At 42.4% G+C, this 27651-nt stretch overlaps 1 protein-coding gene across 4 annotated transcripts; it reads right to left on the reverse strand.

Annotated features, from left to right (window-relative positions):
• LOC122769538 (protein FAM214B) lies at positions 1–27439 on the reverse strand. Of its 4 annotated transcripts, XM_044026106.1 has the most exons (12): positions 27080–27439; positions 15435–15621; positions 13364–13588; positions 8738–8872; positions 8304–8517; positions 6798–8155; positions 5058–5116; positions 3898–3997; positions 2841–2999; positions 2164–2232; positions 1831–2036; positions 1–1331 (listed from the first exon to the last, which is right to left on the reverse strand). In XM_044026106.1, exons 6-12 carry the CDS (start codon positions 7983–7985, stop codon positions 1178–1180), a joined length of 1935 nt encoding a protein of 644 aa, XP_043882041.1. In that variant the 5' UTR covers positions 7986–8155; positions 8304–8517; positions 8738–8872; positions 13364–13588; positions 15435–15621; positions 27080–27439; the 3' UTR covers positions 1–1177. The 4 variants fall into 4 exon arrangements, with proteins under 4 accessions (XP_043882041.1, XP_043882042.1, XP_043882043.1 ...); XM_044026107.1 differs by lacking the exon at positions 27080–27439 and having other exon boundaries at positions 13364–13409; positions 15435–16063; XM_044026108.1 differs by lacking the exons at positions 13364–13588; positions 15435–15621.
• Positions 27440–27651: the final 212 nt, after the last annotated feature.

Raw genomic sequence — 27651 nt, forward strand, 5'->3', positions numbered from 1 at the left:
TGCTGCCCAATAGTCACGAGAGTTTATTCCTTTTAAATATACATAGACTTTTTTCCCCATATTAAATTACCCCCCCTCCCTTCTCCTCCATCACTCTCAGGTCTCTGCTTTCTCTGCCTCCACCTCTCCAGAGAACGCTCGTCTGGCTGAAAAACACACTCTACTTTGTGCAGTATATTGCTTAAGACATTTGCGAAAAACATAAATTAAAAATACTACAGCTCGTCTTTTCTTTTTTTCCATCTTCTGCTCCGACGTCAGAAACAAAAAAAGAACAAAATAAAAACAAAAGGAAATCCTAAAAAAATAAAATAAACAGCACAGTGTCCCTCAGTCTGGCTACATAAAATGTTTTTTCATGAGGTACCATGACCCTCCTGCTTCACAGTGGTCTGCATTGTGGTGAGTGAAATGGTAAAAGGAGAAAATTATTCTACGACAGCTTTCCTGAGTTTGATCAAATCGTGTTGGCGTGTTTGTTTTTTTTTACTCAAGATGTTTTTGTTTTGTTTTTTTTTAAATTGGCCCTCACCCTGCTCATCTCTCTGCTGCTCAGAGATGGTGGTGTGTGTGTGTGTGTGTGTGTAGGTGGGTCGGTAGGGAGTCATCATCTTATTCACCCCACAATCAGCAATGTGCTTACTGTTTGTGTCTTTCCTGTCGTGGGAACAAGTTGGTCCAATGAGGCGGCTGGTGCTGCAGGCAGAGTGAAGGACAGTGTGATACGGCACTAGAGGAAACTCAGGTGTTATAGTCACAAGGCATGCATGTTAACACTGAACGCATAGATACACCACCACCAAGTTCTTCGGTTGTGACGTATGTGGCATGTGCTGTGCGTGATTTGGTGCATTTGTGTGTGTGTGTGTGTGGGCGCACACTTCTTTGTTCAGATGTGGTGTGTTTGAAAAAGTCCTGCTTTTAAATATTCCTCTTTTTTCTTTTTTTTTTTTCATTTTCCATTAATGGAAGATACCAAGTTGAAGAATCAATGTATAAAAGGGGGACTTTTACAGTAACAACCACAAGGTGAAATGTGCGCATATGTGTGTTGCGATGATGTCTCATCCAGTCTTATCCAGTTTTTGTGTCCATCGCTCTAGCAGTTTGTCCGTTTCCCTCCGTCTTCTTCAGGAAGCACAGGAGGGGCTGTGAAGGTTGAAGGGTCAAGCTGGGGTCACATACGGGGGGAGTATTTAGGGTTTCTTGGCACCTCGGTGAAAGATTTCAGCTCGTAAGGGATCCCCGAGTCCACTTCGATGGATTTGCGGGAGAATAGCAGCCGGATATTGTTGTGCAAGTAGATCTTCCCAGATTTAGAGCTCTGGAATCTGAGGAGGGCAGAACCAGAGGCAAAGTGTTAGCAAAATACTTTGTTTTCGCTCAACAAAAACTCTTAATTAAGACTATGGCAGGTAAGTGGGGAAAAATAGTAATCGCACATCTACAAATTTGTATTTACAATTTGCATGTTAGAAATTTGGTTTCTAAATTAAGGGTGAAGCTCGGTTTCTTTTATAGAAACAAGTCTTGTTTCTCCCTCAGAGCTAGGAAGGTCCTGATAAAGAAGGTCCTGATAAAGATAGACAACAAAAATCCATCGAACAGTGCCTGTGTTCTTAAAATTGTTACTGTGACCTTTCTCTACCTGTTACTTTCTATGTTTGTATTGCAGTTGCTGCCTTCCTGTTTTATTTAACTATGATGTGTGCTGCTGCCTTTCTTGGCCAGGTCGCCCTTGTGAAAGAGATCTTGATCTCAATGGGTCTTTTATCTGGTTAAATAAAGGAGAAATCAAATAAAAAACAAGGTAAATAAATAAAACGGTACCTGAGATGCATCAGGTAGCAGAGAATCTTCTTCCTGTCTGGAGCTACGCCCCCTGGAGGCACCTCGCCATTCTCCTCAACTCCCTCCTCCACAGGCACCAGGAAGATTCGGTGGCGCAGGAAGGTCATATGATTGACAGGCATGTCGACAAAGTTATAGGTCACGAGGAACATCTTCACCACAGTTTTGTTGGGATTGAATAAGGTCTGGGAGATAGATGAAAGCACAGTGGCACACATAAGACATCTAGCAGTGTCCTTAAAATGGTTATTTATTATTTTCTGACTGACTGTTATATTAACATCTTAAATTCCACTTTTAAATCTGACTTACCACTTGAATGGTCCCTGCTTTGGGTACACTGTATCCTTTCTTTCCAAGCTGCTCAAGGGAAATGACCCCCTTAGAGAAAGAGAGACAGAGACATAGCATTGAAAAAACATTGTGCCGCATAGCAATGATGAAATTAATTAACTTAATGCTCAAGAGTCAAGTTTGAGATTGAGATTTGTTGTTCGAATGTAAAGTGCAATACAAATAAAATCTACTATCATTATTATTATTATTATTATTATTATTATTATTATTATTATTATTATAAGTAGAAACTGTTTAGAAGTGGGGTTTACTATTTATAACACACAAGCTACTGAAGCCATTAATGGTGGATGCTATCCTTTGCCTCCACGAAAACTCAACGTAAACCACAGTTGTTGGATTATGTAAAAACAGTATTGTGCAAATGTATTAGTGGCCATACAGTATAACTTTATTGGAGCACATCCAGAAAAATAATGGGAAACATGTACGTGTTTTGAAATAACGTTTTCAGAAAAACAAAAATCTCCTTTTATTCAGGTTTAAGTGTCAATGTGTGTTTCAATATTTCTGTTATATGGGCAATAAACAGTGTTGGCTTTTTCTGGTTGGTTTATTGTTTCTGCTTGAGCCTAAGCTTGAATATACATATACATTATCCAACACACACACACACACACACATGGACTGACCAGAAAGGGTGAGGGAGCGCTGTGCTCTGAGATGTCGTAGTATGTAACCTGCACAGGCAGGGTGACGTGCTCCGGGCAATATGACCCACTGGCCCCGATCTCTGCCGTGAAGCCTTCAATCTGGCCTGATGGGGTGAATCGTCCCTTAAGTATAGACTCCTGCAATCAACAGCACAAAGAAGATGAACATATATGATGCACACGAATGGAAGGAGCCTTTCAGACCTACACGGTCAGGTAATGACAGACTTGCTGCTGCGCTGTGGTGTCGGGTTTGGACCAAATCCACAAACATTCGCATTTCATCATGTGTTCATTATCATTGTTATTATACCAAAGTAGTGTTGAACAAAGTTATAAAAGTATGCATCAACAACATTGTGAGTCTACAGAAAGATACCATCTAATATTAGCACAATGTTACCTATTTCACTTAATTTTAAATGTCAATAAATTTACGATATTTGAACTGGAGAGGTAAAACAATATGACTTTGAGAGTCATTTTGTTCATTTTGTAAACTTATTTTCTGCAATTACTCAAGTCATTATAATTGTTGGTGAGGCACTGCAGCCATTAGACTAAAAGCTACACAAAGAAGAGGAGACTGACAGTTTTTAGACATTGTAATTTACAAGGTATGGTAAAAAGAATTGCACCAATTGCCTTCAAATATTATGCAACATTTTAAAATAAAATTATCCAATGTTCACAGCTCAATCTTTCTTTCATATTTAAGTATTTTAGATAAATAAAATGTTTGGAACACCATTTTTTTCATTTTGTTCCAGATCAATCCATCATTATATCTTTTTTTATATTCAGTTACTGTTATTTCATCATAATTTGCTTGATATTTGTTTTTTAAAAAAAGGTAACATTAATGTCTTGACTGAATATTGAAGTGAATTCAATATGTCACCAAAGCAGAACTGAGACCGGCTCCACGCGGCTCCACCTACAAAACCTTTAGATTGTTTAAAATGTACATAGAATGTTGTTATGACACCAACACTGACATTACCATCGGAAAGCCATTAAAATAGTTAGTTTGTACCTCAAAGTTGCCAAGTAGCGACCTGCTGATGGAAGATGAGGGCCAGCTGGAACGTGCTGAGCGGCTGGTGTCTGTCTGTCTGCCGCTGCGCAGCTGCCGACTGTATATAACCACAATAACACACATAACACAGCAGTGGTTAGTGGTTGAGATTACACTAATTTTGTCTTAACCGACATGTCACAGGCCTGTGTGAGTGTGTGTTTTCAAGTCCAGGCACAAAACCCTTTAATTTAGAATTACCTTCCGCCAACTCTAACTCCCACCTACGTTCCCTGTGTTTACTTTGTTGCAGTTAATCTGACTGACAATTAAACCCATCACACCCCCACACGTGTGCATGTGTACGGGCTTGTGATTTTAAAACTACCGTCAGCAGTGTTGTCCTTTGGCTAACTTTTTGTTAGCATCTCCCTCCCTCCTCCCTACGTCACCTCAGTTTGGCATTTATTCAGACAAACAGCTTATAGCTTACATGCAGATAGGACCACCTCTCTCTGGAGTGCTGGCTCCTGATTGGACAGAATTGTTGGGATACCGGAAAGATTTCTCTAGGACTTAACTGTCAGACCCCTGAGACTATAGAAGACCCATCTCACTGACCAAACAACCAGTAAGAGCTGTCCAAATAAAGAGCTATTTAAAATGAGATGATGTACTGTGTTCCCCACACAGTTGGTAAACAGTATATGTCAAGGTAACATGCGCATTTGTCAACAAGCCAATAGTACCAGTGAACTCTGAAGCAGGACTTGTGTCCTGTGTTATAGTATTTTATACAATTATGATTACATTGAAATTCAAAAACAAAAACTACCACGAGAAAAGGCTTATATAATCTGTTACTCATTGTATGCACACTGTTTGAACCACAGGATTCAATAACTATGCCGTAAAGTAGAATGTTGTAGTTATTTTTGTGGCACGGACCCAAAAATGGAAGTTACACAGTGCCAATGTGGGCGATGCAGATCTGCTCAGGCTTTCACAGCTGTGCCTTTCACCCTGTTGTTAGTTCATGTATCATCAAAATAGTCTTGGAGACATTATTTAAATGTTGAAATGCTACATTGTGTCACTTTAAGACGAAATTTACCTACAGTGTTTTACAGCTTTAAAGATGATATTTAACATAACTGAACACATAATGCATGACTCACCTTTTCAACCGCAGCCCAGTTTTTAGTCGCCTCCCTGATCTTGTGCAGTCAGTAGCAGTCTATGAAAAGAGGACAAATAAAAAATCATTAATTATTCTGATTTCCAACATAATTATGCACAAAAACATGTTCTGAGATTTGAGATTTTCAATGTATAAATAAGTGAAATGAAAAAGTCCCTGTGTATTTCTAGTCAGTGAGTATTTCCGGTGTTCTCTTACTTACTGGGCACTGACTTCTGGATGTTGTGTCATGCAAACAAACATTCCCCATTTCCACGCTGCTGATCACAGTAAAGGTCACGCACCTGTCTGATGATTCATCACTATGCAACCATGAACTAACTGTTGGCCACTTGCTAACAGCAAACCTTCGCCTCATAGTTAGCTTTCTTTTTGGTAACCCTCAGATGTGCTGGCTCTCCTGATCAAGTCTTCCCTGCCCAGTTAGTGTCTCCCAGCTATGTCTCTCTGAACTTCCCTGTCACAACACGGAACCCCTATTGTTACAACTGACTGTAGGAAAGCTAAGTAGAGTGAACATTTTTGTTAGCACACCCCCACCCCCACACATCCACACACTCATAGCTCCTTCTGGTCCCCCAGTGTTCAAAAATGGCCATTTCACATCCAGAACCAATTTTTAAGCAGGACATACATGTGTGTGTCTGTGTGTGTGTGTGTGTGTGCGTGTGGTTATGTGTGACACACTACACTCATGTGAGGGGAACAACTGACCTTCCCTCAATGAGCTTTTTTCTGGAGCTACCCAGCCTGTTCCATTGTGGTGTGATAATGAGCCGCCATCACTTCATTCTTTTGCTTTTACTTGTTCTCTTGGCATGTCAAGGCTAACCATTGCATACTGAATAGGGATACATCAGTTTATAAGCTGAACATCAGCAGGCCTATAGGCTGGTATTCACCTGATAGACCATCATCGGCCTATCTGCAAATGAGATGAAATCCACTTATACACATACTGTTTATCTGAGTAAGTAAAAATAATAAAATAAGTAAGTAGAGTAGAGAGATGAACAGCTGTTTCTATTAAGGTTCAGTAACAAGGCTGCATGTGGACTAATTAGAAGAACTACATACACATAACCTCCTGAATACATACGTATTTAAGAGGTTATGTCAGAGACTAAAAGGCTCTTCATTTTTTTGTAACTGAAAGTTGTTTCTTCAAATGTTAGATGACATTTGTGATTATAAAAACAGTGTGATGGTGTGAGGGCTTAAAGACTTTTTTAAATGTCAGGTTACTTTTTATAACGAAAAGTTCTTTGTGTACCTGCTGTTACGGAGCAACGAAAAACCCCAAACACCTGTATCAGTTATTGGCCAAATTGTTGATTTTGAACACCAGTATCAGTCCAGAATTTCAATTGGTGCATCATCACTGCTGACTCTACTACTCTTTGTTCCATATTCATTCATTCAGAAACCTCTGCAGACAGGTCCTGAATGTCTTTCGATCTAAAAGCATAGTATTGGTATGAAAATGTACGTGTGTTGTTTTAAAGCAGAAAGCGATGATTTAAACCATTTTCATTTAAAGAGTCATTTTAAATGAAAACTTTTCCCTTCATAATTCTATCACAAATATTACGAACTTAGCATGTATAGTATTTGCCCGATATAGGTTTTGTAAATTAGATTACTCAACAGAAATTTCCAAGACTGATGTATGTGTGTGTGTGTATGTGTGTACGTGAGCACATGTCAGTTTACTAACTTTAGGCCGGTCCCATGCGGATGGCAGCAGGTGGTTCCAGTAAGGGGCAGCTTTGGCATCAGTGCTGCGACATGAGGCAGGGCCCAGTCCTGGAGGCAGCAGGGATAGTCTGCTTCTCTTGGACGTGGAAGGCCCCTCATCCTCTGAACACGACTCCGCTGTGTCACTTGGGGACAGCAGCCTCTTTTTGGCAGGCCAATGGCCTCCAGATGATAGACGATGACCATTACTGCTGGGTGTCTTCTCCCATGAAGCCAGACCATTAGACGAGGACGAGACAGCCTGGGTGGCACTTCGCTCAGGTGGGGAGGATTCAAGTCCAACTTCCCATTCGGTGGCCTCACCTGGTTCCTGCAGCTCTATATGATGTGGGGGGGAAAATGGGCCTGGAGGGCTAGTGGGACTGGCAGGGTTGGGAGTCTCATATGTGGACATTTCATATAAGTGGGGGCTGGGCTGACCTCCTGATGAGCCATTATTGCAGCTCTCATTTCCAGGGTTACTTAAAGAGTAGGTGGGCGTGCGGCCGCCATTACTAGACTCAGTCCTGACTGAGCTTCCGATGGTGTGGCCCTGGTCACAAAGATGCCCATGTGGGTCATACATTGGGGGTGATTTAGGTGAGAGTGGGGCAAACACATCAGGAATGGGCTTGTCGTGATTGTGCTGACTTGCCCGACGGGAGGGGGTGTGGCTTGGGGAGAGTGGTGGAGACCTGGGTGACAGCCCCACTTCAGAGTCTCTGTGCTCCGTCTGTGTACAAGAGTATACAGAACTGGGCCCACCAAGGCCTGTGACCAATCCCATCCCAACACCTTGAGCTGGGGCTGGCCCACACAGCACTCCTCCCTCCAGGGCCTCCCTTTCTGAGAGGTCTCCCAACTGAGGACGCTTATGAGTCAACTGAGGCTCCTCCAGCCCCCTTTTCACTCCTAAGCGAACAGGTCTCTGCTGGGTCTCAGTGTTGGATTGTGTGGAGGTAGAAAATCCCCCCAACTGGGAGAAAATAGAGAGCTGGTAGACCTTTTGGAGCCTCAGCTCCTCCTGGCCAAAGTGTCTTGGTGCCCCTGGTCTGACCCCATGGTCTAGGCCCTGTGCTGGGGCTGTTGGTGGAGGCAGGTCCCCTTCATGGGCTGGAAGTTCTAAGGGAGCCTTTTTGTGGGCTAATTCTACGTGGATGTGCCGCATGGTTGCTTTATTGGGGTTAAATGTCTTGACTAGGTTTTGTGCAACAGGTCAAGTCAGTCCTCACAAGTGCCAGAAGGCAAAGCAAGAGGTTTCACGGAAGCAGGAAGTACTATAGTTCCTGCTGTAATGTCATCAAACACAGTGAAATTGGAAGCTGAGCTGCACAGCACCTGAGAGGACAAACACAGAGGGGGAATCAGATAATTGCCTTCCCTACACAAAACATCTTTAAAACAGACATAGTGAAACCGAAGCAAGGCATAAGCCCATGATGTCTCCTGTGTAAGTGAATAATATATTTGGTGATCGGCGTCTCACCTCTGTGCCAGTCCTTGTCTAATTCTGCCTGTGTGGACAAGCTGCATCTGGAGCAACATCTGGAAATTTTGTCTAAAAATGTCTACTAAAGGAACCCATCTATCTCCACGGCAAAGGTCACAGAACAACGCCAACATCCCAGGATAGGTAACCAGGAAACACTAAGGACCTCAGAGGAAGTAGGAGTGAAGAACGTAGGCACAGGAAATATGACCTGTGGAGAAAAAATAGATTACTGGTTTAAAGAAAAGTTACAGCAGGATGTTTATGAATGAAGCTCCAGTGGAAGCAAACTAAAGGACTTGGATTGAATTGATTGAAAATGTTCTTTAAAGTTTGAAAGACATTTTTTTATTAACATCTAAATGATTTGGATGAAATTATCAGCTGAAAGGTGGAGAGTGTCAGTAGTTTAGGAGGAAAAGTGTCCTTACCAGAATGGGATGTAATACTACTGGGGCTCCCTCCCTCTGTGATTGGCTGACAGCCAGACAAACTCGCCTTGGTCACCTCAGCATGGGGTGTAGCATGGCTATGGCATTAGGACGCAGTAATTCCACCCACAGTTCCTGAACAGACAGAAAAGGGAGAAAGAAAAGTCAGTTGCCTGTCATTAATTTTTAGTGTACAATAATGCCAACTGAGAATTATTCCACTGAGAAACACACAAACAAGATAATGGCACATACAATGACTGATCTATACATTTCAAATAATTATAACCAAGGAGAAATAGAATTGCATCGTCATACCAGTCTATAAGGCAGACAAAAACACAGTGTGTGCAAAGCCCGCAAGAAATAGAATGGCACAAAACAAAATTAAAACCAACTAGAACATATGCATTTCCCCACAAAATGCAGTTGGGAATTAAAGCCGAGTCCTCTTGTTGTGTGTGTCTCTATTTTAAATGTTGGAATTGGAAATTGGAAGTGATCAGTGGGACGCCCGTGCCACATCTCCCTCCGCCATTTTAACTACACCCCAGATACCAACATACATCGTATCACACACCACACACATGCACACACCTCCAAATCAATCACCGGTGGGCTGGGGTGGGGGGGGTGGTCGTGGGTGCACTCCTGAGCGCTCGATTCCTGCCCACCCCCTGGCCGTGTGGGGACTGGCGGTCTGGGTGGGGGCAGCAGTGGTGGCCATGAGGCGTCGCTGGACGTGGGGGATCGGGTCCCCTGCGCTCGGGCTGGGGGGTGTCCGGGAGGCATGGTTGTGGCTCATCATGACGCACCTCCCTGAAGGTGCGGTGGTGGGCGGCAGTCTGCCTACCCGGCGGGGGTCGTCGGCGGGCGCAGATGCTCCTGGATGTTGGGGGACCCCTCTCCGGGGCACCGCGGGGTTGGGCGCGGCGGGTCCTTGGACCATTGGCCCTGCCTCTACCTGGGGGGTCTGGACCGGCTCGGGGGTCTGCCTCTCTTCTGTCTCTGGGGGCCCCCTTGGCTGGTGGCCCTACGTGGACCTCCGCCTGTCCCTCCCTGGGCTGGGGGGCGTGCGGTCGGCTTCTGGGGGGCGGTGGGGGTGACGGTGGTGGGTATCTGGCCGTGCCTCCCTGGTGGGCGGTCTGGGGGGGCTCTGCTCCCCCCGTGGTGGGCTGGCCCTGCCCTTGGGCGCTGGCGGGCTCTGGGTGCGGAGACCCTGGGCCTCTGCGGCCTGCCTGGGTGTGGGGTGGTTCGGCCTCTGTCCGTGGTCTTGTCGCCGCCGGCCCCCTCGGGTCGACCCTGGGTGGGGGGGGCTTTCCCCCCGCATTCCTCCGACGGGCCCCCTGCGGGGCGGATGCGTTGCTATCCTGGGAGTGGTGGATGTGGGCCTCTCCTGCCCGGTACGACTACTGGGCGCCTTAGGCGCCTGGATGATTTTCGGGCCGTCGCTGGGGACGGACCGGACATTGGCACGGTCCCCCACCCCAATTCCAATCATACCTAATGACAACTCCTGCACATATACACTGATATACACGATCACACACACACACACACTAACACGCTAAGATAAATTAAATTTAACTGATATAACTGTTGTAAGCCCGGACATACTCTCTTGATGTGGTCATTAACAATTACTATATAAACTGTACCTGAAAGTATGTTCTGTATACGCTAAATAATTTCAACTGTTCAATGTTATTAACCTGTTACTAACACACTAATGTCACCCTTAAGTTGCCTAGGTTCTGTCTTATCAGGTATGTTCTGTCTACTTTATATCATCTCAATTTAATGGTACTAACCCATGTATTATACTGTTGTCCACCTTGCTCTCCCTCTCTCTCACTCTCGATCTCCTTCTCTCTTCTTTTTTTCTCCCTCTCTCTCTCGCTCTCTCTCTCTCTCCCCCTTCCTTCCTCCTCCCCGCTCACTCCCCATCCCCTTGTCAGTCCACTCCCTGTCCCCCTGTCCGGTCCGGCTGCCCGCAACACATAATCATAAAACAAATAAATAAAAATACTGCAGTTATGAGTATCCCAGACTCGTCCTGCACATATCAAATCTGTCCGACACCAAAAGGCATGCAGTCAATCATATTACATGCCCTGGGTACTAGACAGGACAGGTTAAAAAAAAAAAAAAAAAAAAAAAAAAAAAAAAAAAAAAAAAAAAAAAAAAAAAAAAAAAAAAAAAAGGAAATTGGAAGTGATCGGTGTCAGTGTAGTGTTCCTAATGAAGTTATCAGTATCATTGCCATGTGCCTAATACAAGGGGAGTTGATCACAAAGATCTTTATACTACACTGACCAAATTTGAAGTCAGTGTGACAACCTCTACTGAAGCGACGACGTTGAAGTCTGACAGCACTGTGAGGCTCCAAAATGAGCTGGGTTTTAAACATTTAAGACGTTCTTCATTCATTCCGATCAGCAATTTCTTTGCAGTTTTTTTACAATTTGTGTTGCCAAAAGTTACTCGAAACTCGACGTGTAAATTCTCAAAAATGTCATGTTGAAATTTTGGCAGAAGATGAATATTAATAATGAGAACAATAAACTTGCAGAATAACAGATGCTTGTTTACCAATGTAGAGCAAGGTAGAACACTACACTCTAGAGTTCGCCCTTGCATTTCTTTGCCAAACAGGCACTAATAGGAAGAAGGACAAAAATGGAGAATAATAATAGATGCTTGTTGGCAAAGTAAAGCAAATATTCCATCACCAAGCAAGCACTGATAATACATTAATAATAAACAGGAAAGCAATAGTTGAAATGCTAAATCAGCATTCCCAAATAATAATAAAATCCCTTATCAATTAAGTACTCAACCAGTCAAATCATTAGGGTTTGAGCACAAGGTGCGCAGAACCCTGTTAAAATGCAAAGGATTATTATTATTTTGTTTTATTTTCACAGTGAAATAAAAGGAGCCACTCATGGAGCATAGAAAGTTAGATCAATGCTTGTAAAGAAAAATCTGGATTAGACACATTGCCCTGATCTGCACCGGGGCCTTCTAGGGAGATGCATTAAACTAAGTCAAGTATTTCTTCTGTAATCCAGCCAATAAAAAAACAAACCAACTGACAGACAGAGGTGAAAACACACAAAGAAAGAAAATAGACTCTAATGTGTAATGGCCACAGTGAGGGGGTGATACTCCTCAGGATGGCAGACTATAAACAAGAACTCCCCCAGTCAAACAAGAATATCTGTTGAATGTAATTTCATTTACTTTCCAAGTCAAATTTACTGGATAGGTAACATGATTTGCCTTTGCAAGAATAACCAACAAATACAATCAATCACCTCCTCTTGTTTTGTCCCTCTAAGGACAGGTGGAGTTTCCTGTGAGAGTGCCCAGGGGAGGACACACGGAGTGGGGGTGGGGGTAATGAGAGAGTCAGCACAGCAGTGAGTATTTATAGTTATTGCCTGTATCAGAGCTCAGTGTGAACACCCAATGGCTCTTTTAGGAAACCCCACTTGATTTCTGACCTTATTTTGGGGGCTCCATCTAGTAGCCAGCAGAGGTAGAAAGACACTCTGGCTTCACCCCAAGAAAGGTGTCAGTTTGCTTGGCATATGTGTCAGCTCGGATTGGAAACCCGAGACTTAATAAAAACAAAATACTCCCAAGCAACTTTAAGTGTATCTAATATGGTCAAATGAAACAAAAATATAAAATGACCATAAAAAAGCAATACCATAGAAATCGTTATTAACTTCATTACTGACATGACGCATGAGGAAGTTACACGCCATTGACGAGGAAGGAGGTCCAATCACTTCAGCATCACTAGGAAATGCACCAGCACACAGGCGTTCAGAATAAGACATTGCCAGAAAGGAAATGGTGACATAATAGTAACTATGAATGAGAAAAACCTGAAAAGACAGAGAGAGGGTGGGGAAACACGAGAGTCAAACTGATCGATTGAAACCCCTTGACTGTCCTGAAAGAAATGTTCACACCCAAATACTGAATACAGTTGTTAATAAATATTAAGTCCCAAATGGTCAAGTTCAATCAAATGACAGCAAACACACTTCAAACCACACTGCCAACCACAATAAACTAACAAAATAAATAGGATAAGATCAATAACTGCAAAAGATGATGTCAGAGACATAGCACTCATATGATTCATGTTTCTTGTGTCATCCCTATTTCTTCTTGACTTATCACTGGGGCTATAAATGAAAAACATACAATGTATATCTCTCTGGCAAGAAAAGCACACAGACAACTAATTAAATAAATGTTCATGTGTTGTACATTTTAGCATCATATTTATAAATGAAAGGAATGATAAGTGAGTGAAAACCTGTGACACTCAAAAAGAATTCTGTTTATTGATTTCATGGAAAGTGGAATAGAAATAAATGGATTATTCTGTTGAAAACATTAGTGACTATGAAGAATGATTTTGTTTTAAGGAACAAAACCAAATCTAAAATTCTGAGGTTTGAGTGAAATGAAGTCAAAAGACAGCAGTAACCTGCAGTGGAGCTAAAGCACTTGGTTCAGAGTCCTTCAAAAGGAGGATAGTTATCTGCTGTTTGTGTCTATTTGCCTGCACAGGGCACTATTGTGTGTCAATGCGATACACACCTTCATGTCAAGGAAGACTGCAGTCATGAAGTCAAAGGCTAATGGTCTTGGGTCAGATGACACACAGCACCATCAGGAGGAGCAGAGACATGTCGTTTCATCATCATGAGAGAGGCAGTGTTATACGAGTAAGTGGTACAAGGCTAACACAGAGACATCATGTGCCTGAGGTACATCAGCTGTTGTTAGAGTGGCGACATGAGAACTAGCACGTGAGCGAAACATCTGCAAAACAGGCAAAAAGTACATGTCTGAACTTAGTCAACTTTCATGGAAATGTGGAATAAACCCACCAAACATAAGTAAAAACAAACTTTCCTTTTGAAGCTATACGGACAGCTCTGACCTAGAAACACCGCTCTCAGTAAAATGTAGGGAGGTGACAAGGCCAAGAGTTCATACAATGCAAGCAACTACAGCATCCTCAGAAAATACCCTGACCTTTGGCCTGCACACCTTCAACAGCCAGGTGACACTTGCGCAACACAAACCCAGGAGTTAGAGTTAAATTCTCATAATGTAACAATAGAGAACTTTTGTGTTTACTTGTGTTTATTTACAATCCTTTTCAGAAGTGAATCAGATGGAGCAACTGCATGATTCACATTTTATTTGCACGAGCTTCAGCTGTTGCTCAGCTCCGCCTCTGAAAAATAGCTTGTGGGAGAACAGCTGCTGTGTTTACTGTTGACTAAAATTTTTTCTTTTCTGCAGTCTGTATTTGCTTAGCTTATTTTGATATTTGTTTCCATTTCATATTGCAAACGAGATCTATCTATCTATCTATTTATCTATCTATCGTTTTAACAGACATAAGGCAGGGCATGTGGTATGATGCTACTTGGGCTGTCATTTTTTTTATCCAAAATTCTATAATAGGGATAAAAACTGTTCAAAACATGATGCAAATTTTGTAATTTATATTTCCACTTATAAAATGTCAATGTAACCGGGCCAGTTACTACAGCATATTTGTAACATACTGCAATTTATTGCACAACTGATATTTATTTTATATTTTACCCTGACACAAGAGGTTAAGTTGTCATGTCCCCCACATTTACTTTTGGAGTGCCCACCTGCTATTTAATCACTTGTGTGATTTCCATATTGTTTAGCATTGCCATTATGCACATTGTCATGCTACATTTGACACGCTATACACTTTCAATAATATACGGAGACTACCTCCAAAAGATATTCATCGTATGGCAAATTCTTCACAACGCAGACCGGAAAACTACACTGGTTACATCAACATGGTGCTGCCGAATTGCAATTCTGAATTCAATTAGTGTGTGTGGGGGATTCATCCAAATATCTTAAGGGGTAAATCATGTAACGTTCATTAAAACTTAAAAAAAAGTAAAAAAAGAAAAGGTAATTGTAATTGCAGAGATGCAAATGTATGACTCAGATTTCAGCATGTAACATAGGAGTGAAAGCATCAGCATGGTGTTAACAGCTGCCCAAATAACTTCATTGTCACATCAGATTTGGGCAGAGCCCCACCCAGCCCCGGGCCTGTGTTTGCAGGGCCGATGAACACTCACACCCTGACTCTATACAGATTCCCAAAACACACACAGTTGCATGTGCTACTGCAGACAATCACCTGTTGATTAGATTACAGGAGCCATCTGCAGGGTTTGGAAATCTGATGTCACCGACTGTGCTCATGGGGCTCAAATGACAGCTGACTGTGTCTGTGAGTGAGTGTCAGACAAAACAGGAGACGGGAAGCAACACAACAAGAGACAGAGGGCGAAGCAAGGAGGGAGCTTAAGTTGATTGAAAGTGATAAACTTTTGAGCGAGGCACAGACACCACACACACAAACATCACTCAGGCTGGGCAATCATGGCAGACTAAGCTCGCTCACTGACATACTTGCTGAGAATGCTGTTTGACATGGGGTCCCTTTCTGTCTCCCTCCCTCTGAACACAGTCTGCCTGCCTTCCCTTTATATGAAGCCATTTTAGGAGACACTGAGTCACCCAAGCCCAGATGACTATATCACAGCAACATAAGCAAACTTGACTTGACAGCAGAAGAACTTGTGAAACTCACCCTGTTTGAGAGATGGAGTGTATCTCTCTGTCTCCACTTCCTTCCTTTTTATTTTGTCTGATGGCAGGATGGGTGACTGTGCTGCATTCGCTTTCTCTCCTCTGTTTTGTCTGTTTCCACTGGATCAGGCTGCCTTCTCTCTTTCCCTCGACTCTCTTGCGTGCTGTCTCTCTTTGCTTCCTTCCTCCTGAATAGGTGGTGTTGTGAAAGACAGAGAAATGTCAAGTTGCTCTACCTCCATCTGCTTGTTTTGTCAGGACAGCCTGCACTAGCTGCTTCTCTCGCTCTCTCTAAATCTTGTTTTCTTCCTGTCTACTTCTCTCCACCCTCAGTCACACACATACACAAATCAACCCCCCTCCACAGAAACTCTCACCCCCAGCCCGTCTTGGTCTTTCCCTCGTTCTCCTTTTCTCTTGAGTCCCCCCCTCCCGTCCTCTTCTGTTCTCTCATTCGTGCCCCTCCAAAATACCCTGAATACAAAAGACACTGCACATGCTAGCATTCCCCTTTTCCCTCTTCCTCACCCTCTATCTACAGCCAGAGCCTTCCTTTCAATCCGTTCTCACTGAAACCTCCCACCCACCCTCTCTCTCACTCACTCTCTCTCCTGTGTGAGTATTTTATTTTTGTGCATTTTCCCTCAGCTGATTGAGCAAGGTGTGCTTGGCTTTGCTCAGCAGTGAAGGCACTCAGGGGAAAGAAACAGATGGGGGTGGGGTGGGGGGGCTATGTTCATGCCAGCTGATTGGTTAGAGAAAAAGGGGGGTCAGCTCCAGTGGCTGAGTTTTTCATTGGTCAACCAGCAGAGGGAGGAGGCATGTGTAGTTGGAGTCCCACCTACTTGCTCTGCCTGTTCTGCAGTAGGAAATAACTGGACTGAACAACACCTTTTCTTAAGTGTGCGTGTGTGCATGTTCAATGTGTGTCTGAGCAAGTGTTGTGTGTACACTGTTAAACTGTGTGATCCCTATTATGTGCCAGTCTCATGAGAAATTGCGTGTCCGTGTGTGTGTGTGTGTGTGTTAAGAACACCACACAATAAAAGCAGTTAAAAGTATAGTTCAGCTTTTTGAAGTGTGCTTGTATGAGGTACTGACATCTGACACCTCGTCAGTATGCTTACCCTGTACTGAGAACCAGTCTGAGTCATGGAGGTTTGCTCTTAGTAGAAACATAACTGTCAGTGGGGACACAAGTAACCACCATGGAGGCAACAGTGGATCAACTCCTGAGAGCCATGATACAGAATTCATTACTTTCTTCTTTAAGCTTCAGTTTCCTGTCAGAAAAAGCCATTTAATGGTTAGATAACACAGCATAGATATTCTTAAAATACCATAGACTTAAGCCTTTGATGAGCCTTTTGTTAAGTGGTTAAAATATGGTTTTCCTTTTACTGGCAGCCCAGTTTTCATTGAAACTATAGTGTCTCGGGCTGGTCCATGGCACAGGAGCTGTGCATAGTGCAGTCAGCACTGACTATTGACGTATTTCAGTCCAGGGACTGTGTCAGACGGACAACCATTCACTCTCACACTCACACCTATGGTCAATTTAGAGTGTCCAATTTACCTAATCCCCACATTGCATGTTTTTGGACTGTGGGAGGAAGTCGGAGAACCCGGAGAGAACCCACGCACACACGGGGAGAACATGCAAACTCCATGCAGAAAGGCCCTTGTTCCAACCGGGGCTCGAACCCGGGTCTTCTCGCTGCAAGGCGAGAGTGCAAATCACTACACCACCGTGTGGCCCCATGGAGAAGGTACTGTTTATTATATTTGTAATTAACTGATTCTAGTGATTCAGTTACACTGAAAACAACTGCTTTACAAGTCACTAGTCACCCGTATGTGTGTGTTGAGTGAAGTCACCTCAGTTTCATGCAGCCGTGCTGTTATGACTCCGCCCGTGTCGAGTAGGTACTTTTTTTGTCGTGGAAATGCAACCTAAACCGTGCCCTGCCGTGCCATGCCGAGGCGAGACCATAGTGGAAAAGGGCCATAAGTATGGCCACCTCATCCAACCACACACCAAATTGTAATCTACCTCTTTAATGCCAGCGAGAAATAACAGACAAATATCGATGCAGAGCACTGTTCCTTACTGTCACATACTAATACAGTGCGGCCTGCTGCCAACACAAGCCCGGCCACAGAGAGCTTATTCGATGCTGAAGAGCAGATAGAGAATGAGGTGCATGTGAAAAACGTAATCAGCTGACTACCAGGAGCAGCTCTGTGTGTGTGTGTGTGTGTGTGTGTGTGTATCTTGCCATCTGTGAACTAAGAAGGAACACTGTGTTGACAAGAACAAGAACAATTTTGAATTTGTGGTCAAAGTGCACACACTGTACGCACAAGTGCATGACACACTTGTGTCTGATGTCTCACCTCATACACACACACACAATGTAGGTGGAAACTGTGCGAGTACTGCAAACAAAATACACTTGAATTTGTCAAGATGAGATGTTTAACGCACAACTTCAGCGTGGCCTTAATGTCACCGGCACACCTACTTGGTTATGGTTTATCCTTTTTTAAGAAACCAGTGTTGACCTGAGACATGCGACACAAACCTATTGAGAGTTCTGTGCCCCACTGTCTGTCAAATGAAAATGTACTGAAATTATTAATATTCAACTAGCAAACTTATTGCACACTCATTTTCTATTAACAGAGTAAATGAGTGATCACTCCATGTCCTTGTAGACCTGTGTGGGATGATGTCACATTTGTTTTCATTAGTGTGTGAACTGAACAGTGAACGGGAGCTGAGGGGAGGTTTGAAAAACAAGACACGTCCTCAGATACATGCCTCCAAATATAGAGATGTGGGGACAGAGGAGAAGGGGTGGGGACGCAGAAGACAGAGAACGACAAACTCGCAGAGGAGGAAGACCTGATATCAGGTCACGTTTCTGTCGTCAGATGGGCTTAGTCCGTGCTTTTTGCTGAAAAGCTTGTTGTGGAATGCATGTAATTATGGGGACTTTCTAATCACAAGCAGCACTGTGTGTTCAGGGTCTTGAGTTAAAGCACACTCAAACACACGCTCAATCCCTTCTGTACCTTTAAGAGCCTGTGCTGCCTCCATATTTGGGAGGAAAAGGGGTGTGTTTGTGCTATTAAGACCCTCCTCCATTCAAGGGTGCCCTAAGTGCAGCTGAGGAGAAAGAGGCATTGAAAACACACACACAAACCCACATTCCATCATACACAAGCACTAATGCAAACCTGATGCAGGCGAGGGTTTGTTTGGATGTGACAGTGACAGTGACAGCACTGGATTTCCAATTACGTGTCACATGCAGTGGTAAGTTCCACACACCTATATCTTTCAGGGCCTCTCAAAGTGACAGCAGCTGTGGTATTGTGTTTGTTTTTCCTTTGTCTGGTGATCCCAGCCTTGACAAACTGAAGAACTTTGTTTGACTCCACTGGTTCAAAAAGATCCATGGGAAAATCATTTGGTCACAGTTTTTAAAACAACGGGTTTGGCAATCATCAAAAAACAAGGTCTAATTCATTCATCCTCCTGGTGTGGAAGGAAACAACAAATGGAGAGGGAGGAGGAGGGGTGTAGAAAAGAAAGTAGGAGTGTCCCGATCATCAAAGCTGCATCACTTGGAAGAGACAGAAGTCAGATGCTGTGAGAAATTAGCCACACAACTCACTAATTCCCCTTTTTCTTCTACTTCTAATAAATTCCGGGAGGCTGTACATCCAAATGCTAAATGCTGCTCATTTTGAAGTCCTGAATCAGAGAGTTCTTCCTGCCCCTCAAAACCTGACTGCTGGTTTAACCCTTAATTGGCCAAAACATCCTTCATGAACAACAGTGGGTGAGACACACTCCAGGGAGAAATGAAAGAGAGAGACTATCAGAGAGAGAAAATTTGTATGGCGTAATAGTCACCGCGACACCCGTGAGAGCCTTTGGGGACAACTCATACAGTGGTGTATACAGATAAATAAATAAATATTATCAGGTTCTCAATAGTATTTCTATTCGGGGCCATGCAAACATACCAACTTCCTCGTATTGGGCACAAGCAGCAACTGTCAAATTTTTCTTTTCTTTCCTTTGTCAAACAACATCAATTTTTACAGATGATATCACGGCATGAAGAGGATTACAACAAATAAAATAAATTGTGTTCTCTATTGAATGCACAAGTTATGTGGTAAGTCAATTCCCTGCCTTTAAGATGTCACCGTGACATGACAGGAATAAAGTGTAAACTGTGGATTTCAAACAGGTTTCTCACGTCTCACTACACAAGCTTTTTTGTCTTCATGTTCGGTTTTTTAGTAATAGTAATAGTTTTTATTGTCACCGCATGATAATAACATTACATTTCTATTTCCAATGTGTCACCTCTTGTTTCTCTGTGGACCAGAGTTTCTTCTAACAAAGATGCATATACCTCTTTAACCTGAGTGGTTTCTACATATTTACATATCTACAGCATTATAACAATCTGAGGAGATAAACTGTTGCTGTAAGAGAACGTTCAACCAGCTGCCAGTTGATAAGAATGTGACGCTAAAAAGAGACAGAGGCCTGTTTGTGTATAATCATAATAACTTCACAGCTCAGTGGAAAACATTGTGTTTGTGTTGCTTTGCTGGGATTTTTATTCAAACAAACAAGCCTGAAATACTGGACCTAAAAAAAAAACAATACTATCATTATGAAGGTATACCTTTGGGAGAGGTTTATATTTGGCATGCAGCAAATATATGATATTTATAATGATATTCCTGAACACACAGATTTTATTTTTTGTCATGGCACAGCATCCTCCAAGTACACATCCTCCACAGTACACATCACATAGAAGTTGTGGATGTTGTTCTGTTGTCTTATACATACTGTTGTGTATATTGTACTAGTACAGGTATACATGCTTGGAACACCAGACTGCCATGGACCCTAATTTTAGCATGAATGGAGATGTGGGCATGTGCATGTGACCGGAACATGTACGCAACTCTTAACAGATACAGACTGTGGAAAGTATAGTCCTTTAGATTCACTGATGTCACAAGGGGCCAAGAGTGATTGATGATTAAATGTCCTGGGATAAGGAAGAAATGACACTGCATCATTGGTATGCAGTGTCCAGATGTCGTCCCCTGCTAAGGGATGGTTTCTCTACTTTTAGGTAGATGGCCTCAAACAATGGTCTCCCCACCAGTAATTACCCCCAGGTTTTCAATGATTTTTTTCCTGGATAAAGTAGGTGACAAAGAATCTTTCACAAATCCTGTACCATCCATTCATCCATTTATCTACATAGGAGATGTGTCTCAATCCAGGGGCTGGATCCTCCCAAGATGGAGGAGATGACCACACAACTCACGGGTTTCCCTTCTTCTTCACCTAGTACATTTTGGCAGGCTGTACACCGAGATTAAAATGCTGCCCTCTGCAGTTTAAAGCCCCTGAAAACATGACTGCTGAATCTGATGTATGTAACAATAACAATATTGTGATAACAATATGTATATCTAAAATGCATGTAATTTTTTTTATCTAGTTATAAATATAAACCAATAGTAGTATTTTTCAGGCAGTTCTAGTTTTGTGTTGCACCACTTTTATTAGTTTTGTAATTATGTATTAGTTTTGATGGACTCTCCAGTTATTTTTTTAAATATTTGATTTAATACTAGAGGAAAAAGTGATGCATCAACACAGTGTGTGATGTATCTCTCAACATGGAGAAGTAAAATCATTTATGAAATACAAATATAACGTATCCCCATACAGATTTCTGATCACATTCCGACAGGATGTGTACATGAAGTAGCAGGACAAACACAGGTTTGTAAATAAAGGTTTAAAAAACCTTTCTTCTGTCTTCTGGGACATAGTCAGCTGCGAAGGATAGACCGACGTATTCTTTGCAAACAGGCAAACATCAGCCCCCTGGTTTGAAACACAGACAGGGAGACCTGGAGCATACTCCAGCTGACATCAGAGGAAAGGTAGATCCTGGCAGTCTTGCCACGACTTGCCAACCTACATTTCGAAATACATTTATTAATCAAATTTGCAGCAGTGCAGTAATATGCATCAATGTAAGATTCACAGAGATATAATGTTTTGTGCAATCCTGTGGAATCTATTCATCCATCCATCTACTGCTTTATCCTCCACATGAGGGTCGCGGGGGGCGCTGTGCCAATCTCAGCTACACACTGGACAGATCGCCAGTCCATCACAGGGACACATATAGAGACAAACAACCATTCAACCATTCACTCTCACACCTACGGCCAATTTAGAGTGTCCAATTTCCTGCTGAATCCAATAACTCTTAATTTTTGTATGTGTACCTACTGTCCCTCACTATAGCTACTTTTTTAATGAAATATTCAGTTCTCCAATTCACAGAAGAAATATTCTTAGTCTACAATTATCTGTCATTCGCTAAGTTGTGCCTGATATGAGAAAAGAGAGAGACAAGAGTGCAATGGGAAGAAATGCAGAGATGGGAGGAGTGTGGCACCCGGAGTCTTGGTGACAGGCCCAGCCAGCTCAGAGGATGGAATGTTCCAGAGAAATATGTTGCCTATTCATGGAGGGAGGACAGGAAATAAAACGTGCTCTCGCTCTCTCCTCACCTCTCCACTGAGTTCCCTCCCAGTCCTCAAAATCTCTGACTGTGATTCCAATAGGGCTGCAACTAATGCCTGCTTTCATTATTGTCAATGATCTGTATTTTCCTCACTGAATCAATTAGTTATTTGGTAGATAAAAAAACAAACAGTTTAGTGGATTTCCCAGGACACAAATGGCCTTGGAGCCTTTATGTTAAGTTGTTGCATTACATGCCGGTAATTATCTTTACCACATGGAGATACATGCCATAAGGAGATCCTCCAAGGACTATTTCTGATCTTGAGGCTGAACCTCAATGATCTGTGTTGTAGACGAAAGCCCCCACTTTTCTAACGCCGTAAATTACTTCCTCTGTCGGCATTTTTCGAATTGAGACACAGTTTTGCCTTATGTGCTTGCTTATCTCCTCCCATCTTTGAGAATTTCTTCTGCATCTTCCTTCAGGTAAAAATCAATACCTTTTCCCCTTTTCATGTTTGGGGAACTCACACAGCATGGTGCTGCCTCACTCAGACTAGACGATGAAAGGCTAAGGGGGGGAAAAAATCAGCACTTTCTTCGCCAAGAAGTTCACTTGATCCTGAGATCAGTCCAACTCAAACACACATACACATACCTTGTAAATAATTACAAGTTTACAGTGAGTGTTGCTGTTCTCTCTATAAACCTAAGACTGAGTCCACATGTTACAACAGGTGTGTGATTTTTTTTTTTAAACAAGCATTTCTCCCTGTGCATCTGTAATAAATTTCATGGCATTTCATTTAATAATAGTGTCACAGAAAGTCACAAATGTCAGCCACTATGGGAAATTCATTTAGGCAAATAATCAACAGTCAATACCAAATTTCATGCCAATAATGAGAAGATGTTGAGACTTTTCACTGGGAGATTTGACCACAGAGGGTGACCACCGATTCACCTCCTATAGACACACTTAATTCAATAAGTCTATTGTTTGTATACTGGGACACATACTGTTGTAGTCTAATTAAACAGTGTGCAGTTTTTAGCTCGACTTAACTGTGCATGGAAACATACTGAGTGACTGTGTTACATTACATTACATTACATTACATGTCATTTAGCAGACGCTTTTATCCAAAGCGACTTACAAAAGTGCATTTAAACATTTGGGTACAAATAAGAGCTAGAAGTAAGTAAGAGCTTTTTTGTTTTTTGTCGTCTTAGTCGAGGTAGATGTGTTAATTTTAGATGACCTGAAAGTAATAATGGATATTATTTGTAATCAAAACATAGAAATCCAGTATGTAAAATGATATTATAAATTAATTTCCAAGAGTGGGTGTCACATTTATGTGACAAATAACACATGCAATGGCCCAATCTTGTCATACAGTCAGATGAGAGGAGCGAGACAAATGTCAGTATATTGGAAAATAATGGACAGAGGGAGAGGGGCAGAGAGTGAACCGGTCTTAGCTTGATAAGCTCCATGTTGACCTATATAATGTACAGAGATATATCTGCCTTCCAGCATTGCCTCATTGATACTCGGGGTTGTGCTGAAGTAATATCAATGTATGTCTCACAAGCTACATTTGAGTTTTAACCTGTGTATTGCCATGTTAAATCATTTGTTATGAGGCTGCTGGATTTTAGAGAACAATTTGATAAATGGAAACGAAAGGCCCTGAGACATTTCATCATTTATTCATTTTCTACTGCTTTATCCTCCACATGTGGGTCAACACCAGAGACAAACAACTATTTACTCACACTCACACCTACCTATGGTCAATTAACCTCATCGCCAAATTGTATGCATTTGGACATAGGGAGGAAGCCTGAGAACGCAGAGAGATCCTATACGTGCACACGAGGATAACATGCAAATTCCACAAAGAAAGGACCTAGATACCTAAAATAGTACTTTTTATCCAATAAATATTTCCATTATCCTTATCTTACCTTAGCTTTCCCTTCCATGTCCTTTGCAGGTTAAAACCGCATCCAGTCAGTGCTGGCCTGTAATAGGACTGACTGGTTTAAGTGAACTCAGTAAGCTTGAAGCCAGGTTTACTTGAAGTCTGGGTTTATTGTGTGTATGACCACGGGCAACAGAGAGAGGGTTCCAGGGGAAAGGTGCCCAAGTGCTGTTTAAGAAGCTCAGCAATAAGCCTTTAATAAGAAGAGTATGCACACACTTATCCGACACAGAGCAAAAAAAGTGATTCCTGTAATAATAAATTACAGCACATAAGGTTGGTAAGTGTGGCAAAGCTAGCAATATCAGGCTACCCTTTGACAAAATATGACTAATATACCCCATACCCTTCCACTGGCCCTCTTGTCAAAGCTCTGTCCCTAATGAAAGTCTTGCTTGCTCATCTCTGGCTATTGCCTCTGCTTCAAAGTTGTACGCCTCTCTGAGCTGTGGAAAATCACAGACTGTCAGGTACGTAGAGAGAGGCATTGTTCCTGTCAGTTATGCGTAAGTAATGGTTTCTGGTAATGGGTTGAGGCAATGTATCCACAGTTACATTCATACTTTATGCAACTATATCTGTTGATAGCTAGTTTCCCTTTTCTTAACCATCACTTAAACCCTTGATGGGTGAATGTTTCTTTATTTAAGAGAGGTCATTTGCCACATACACACGCACAGACACACAGACACACAACTACACACTACACATCAATACAGGCCCAGCGCATTGTTGAGTACTGGATCTAACCAACATAATCATCTGTAATCTGTGACATCAAATCCTGCAGAGACATGTAAGACTGACAACAAGCCTTCATCAACTCAGAGTGGTTGATAGCCACCCCCATCCCAGGTACAGTGAACATGTTAAACAAGAAGAGAACAGCAATAACTGCTCTGCATTAAACCATGACATTTAAAGAGGGTAAAATCAGTTTGAGGGCACATGAGTGATGTCCTTCAACATGGGTCCCTAATGCCATGACACTTAATCAGCTAAGCTACATATGAATAAAATGTTATACTACAGTTGAACTGCCGGTCAATATTCAGCAGAGGCTGTAACACAGTAAATCCAGGCCTAATCTATCCAGGCAGTATCAGGAGAAGAGACAGAGATCGCATAGTATTACCAGTAATGTCCTCATCTTCTAAACACCCTAACGAGGCACCAGTGGCTCCATATATCACCATGAGAAAACACATGGCTGCTCATGACAGCACTCTTGCTTGATTTAACTTGCCTGATGTGCTTAAATGGGGAAGAACACTACATATTTTCCCTGTAATTGTACATTTCAAAAGAAGAACTGCCCCACACTTATGTGACTGAGATTTTCTCATCCACCCTTTGTTCCATTACCTTTATATGAGAGTGTTTTAGCAGTAAATAAGTTAAGCCACATCATGATTGTGTGAAGGACAAGCCCAAGACTGCTTAACAACCTGCACCTCACCATAAGGGCTGGTTGGAGCGAAGCTCTGCATGATGTCACACTCAGCTGAGGACAAAGCCCACTGGTTTCTCACAGAGAGGTGGTGTGTGTGTGGACACACGTACACACACACACACACACACACACACAGAGACACACAGACACAGACAGACAGACACACACACCCCAAGGGAGACAAAAAGACAGATTTGCAGCAGCAATGCATGTGTGTGTGTAGCAATCATCTATTTCCATGCATGTGACAAACAGCTGGTGGATTGGTATACACACGTGTGCTGTATGGGTGATGTAGGGGGAGAGAGAGAGCGAGAGAGAGAGAGAGATATAGAGTGACTGCACATGTGTGCCTAATGCGTACATCAATGCTACCATGCCCTGCTTTTCAGGACAATGGGAGGGAGTACATTGCAGCTGAGCACAGTAAAAAAAAATAGTAATTACTGACTGACATATTATACAGTATATTTCAAATAATGCATTCACTGAAACAAGGGGATTTTAGTGCTAGCATTAGTGCTCCCTTCAATGCATGATGCAATGCAACTCCCAAGTGCAATCCAGGGGAACAATACATCCAGTGCTATCCTCTTATCCTCTCTCCTGTAAGCTAGATCACCATCATCCCACTCACAGAACTACATAACTGCACTAACACACATAGACTATATATTATTGGACCAATTAGACTGTGCGGAATGAAACAATCAATGTTGGAAGTAAAGAAAATGAGCTAGGGTCATACTTGCACTACATCTGTGAGTGTTGCATGGTTCATCAATTCTTGTGTGAAATGTCTGAAATACATATGTTTTGCTCTTGATGACAAAACAGTGATACCCACCCCTTACAGAACAAACACCAAAAAAAATAAATAAATAGTAAACTCATTTTTCTGCAAGAATTGTATTGCTTTATATTAAATAATAGTGGGAAATAATTAATATTAAAACAGTGGGTGAAAGAAATTATCACGATTTCATTATGAATAAACATGGGTTGTGAACAAAAATTGTGATTTTTTTTTAGATACTGTATACCTTACTGCATTTTGCTTTTGTTGTACGGTGATTAAAGAGACTAAAAATGTGAATTACAGAGGCACTGGAGTGCTCATTGATCTCCTCCTTGCACAGCCCTGATACATATTATATGTATATACTACATGCATGTGCATGCAACATAAATTAAACGTTTACTTGTGCATTTTGATGAGAGGCACAAACCTGTGGTATATCCGTGTTTCTACTCTGTCCCTGCCCATCTTCGAGTCGCATGCAACACCAACACTCACTGATAAAGGAAAGAGTGAGGACAGGGAGACAAAGCAGGGGAACGCCCCCTCCACCCTGCAGGGATCCTGGCAGGTCACCGTCAGCTGGCTTTGAACTGGATTCCACTCATTCTTGCTCACATCAGCAAAGAAAATGACAACTGTGACGACCTGAGTGTTTAACCATTGCACCATTAACCCATAAATGTACATTAACGTGAATAAACAGGAACCTTTGTGCTGCCTAGACACACAGGTTCCCCTTTAAATATTCAGGAGATTACGAGGTAGCTATAGCTTAATCTGGTGATTAAAATAATGCACTCACCTTTAATAAAACAGGATGAAGTCAGGAAGGTAGACACGATGTGTGAGCCTATGCGCCCTGGTGTTTGGCCTCTTTTTTGTTATCTCTCGCTGCTGCGTTGTCAGAGTCCAGGTAGCTAACGTTCTGGTAGCCGACTTTGAGGCTAAAAAACGCCGTTGTTCGCGATTGCTGTCGGTGTAAAAAGGTGTACAATCATGGGAGAGTTTCAGCCTCGTCTTGCCACATAGTTCGCTGCCTGGTTGTCTACGTCCCTTCCTTTCTGTGCCTGTATTTTTCTTTTTTCTTTTTTTTTTCTGTGCTCGCAGCTGTTTTCGTCGTTTCAGTCTGCCTGAAATTTCCTCTTCTGGCCCTTTAAGCGACAGCGTTTCCGGGGTTTGGCATGTTCGTATAAAAAGAGGCGGGGATTCGTGGCCAGCTGAGCGCCTGTCATTTAGCTGATTGGTCCTTTCTCTTCTGCTCAGCCAATCGACGCTCCGGGATTAGGCCGCGTCGACAACATGGAAATTTATTCAAAGAATTCCGCTCCGTGATTGGACCACTGATTAGTTCAGGAAACGCCCAGTACACGTGCT

The sequence above is a fragment of the Solea senegalensis genome, linkage group LG5 (assembly GCF_019176455.1).
Source record: "Solea senegalensis isolate Sse05_10M linkage group LG5, IFAPA_SoseM_1, whole genome shotgun sequence".
Taxonomy (NCBI): Eukaryota; Metazoa; Chordata; class Actinopteri; order Pleuronectiformes; family Soleidae; genus Solea; species Solea senegalensis.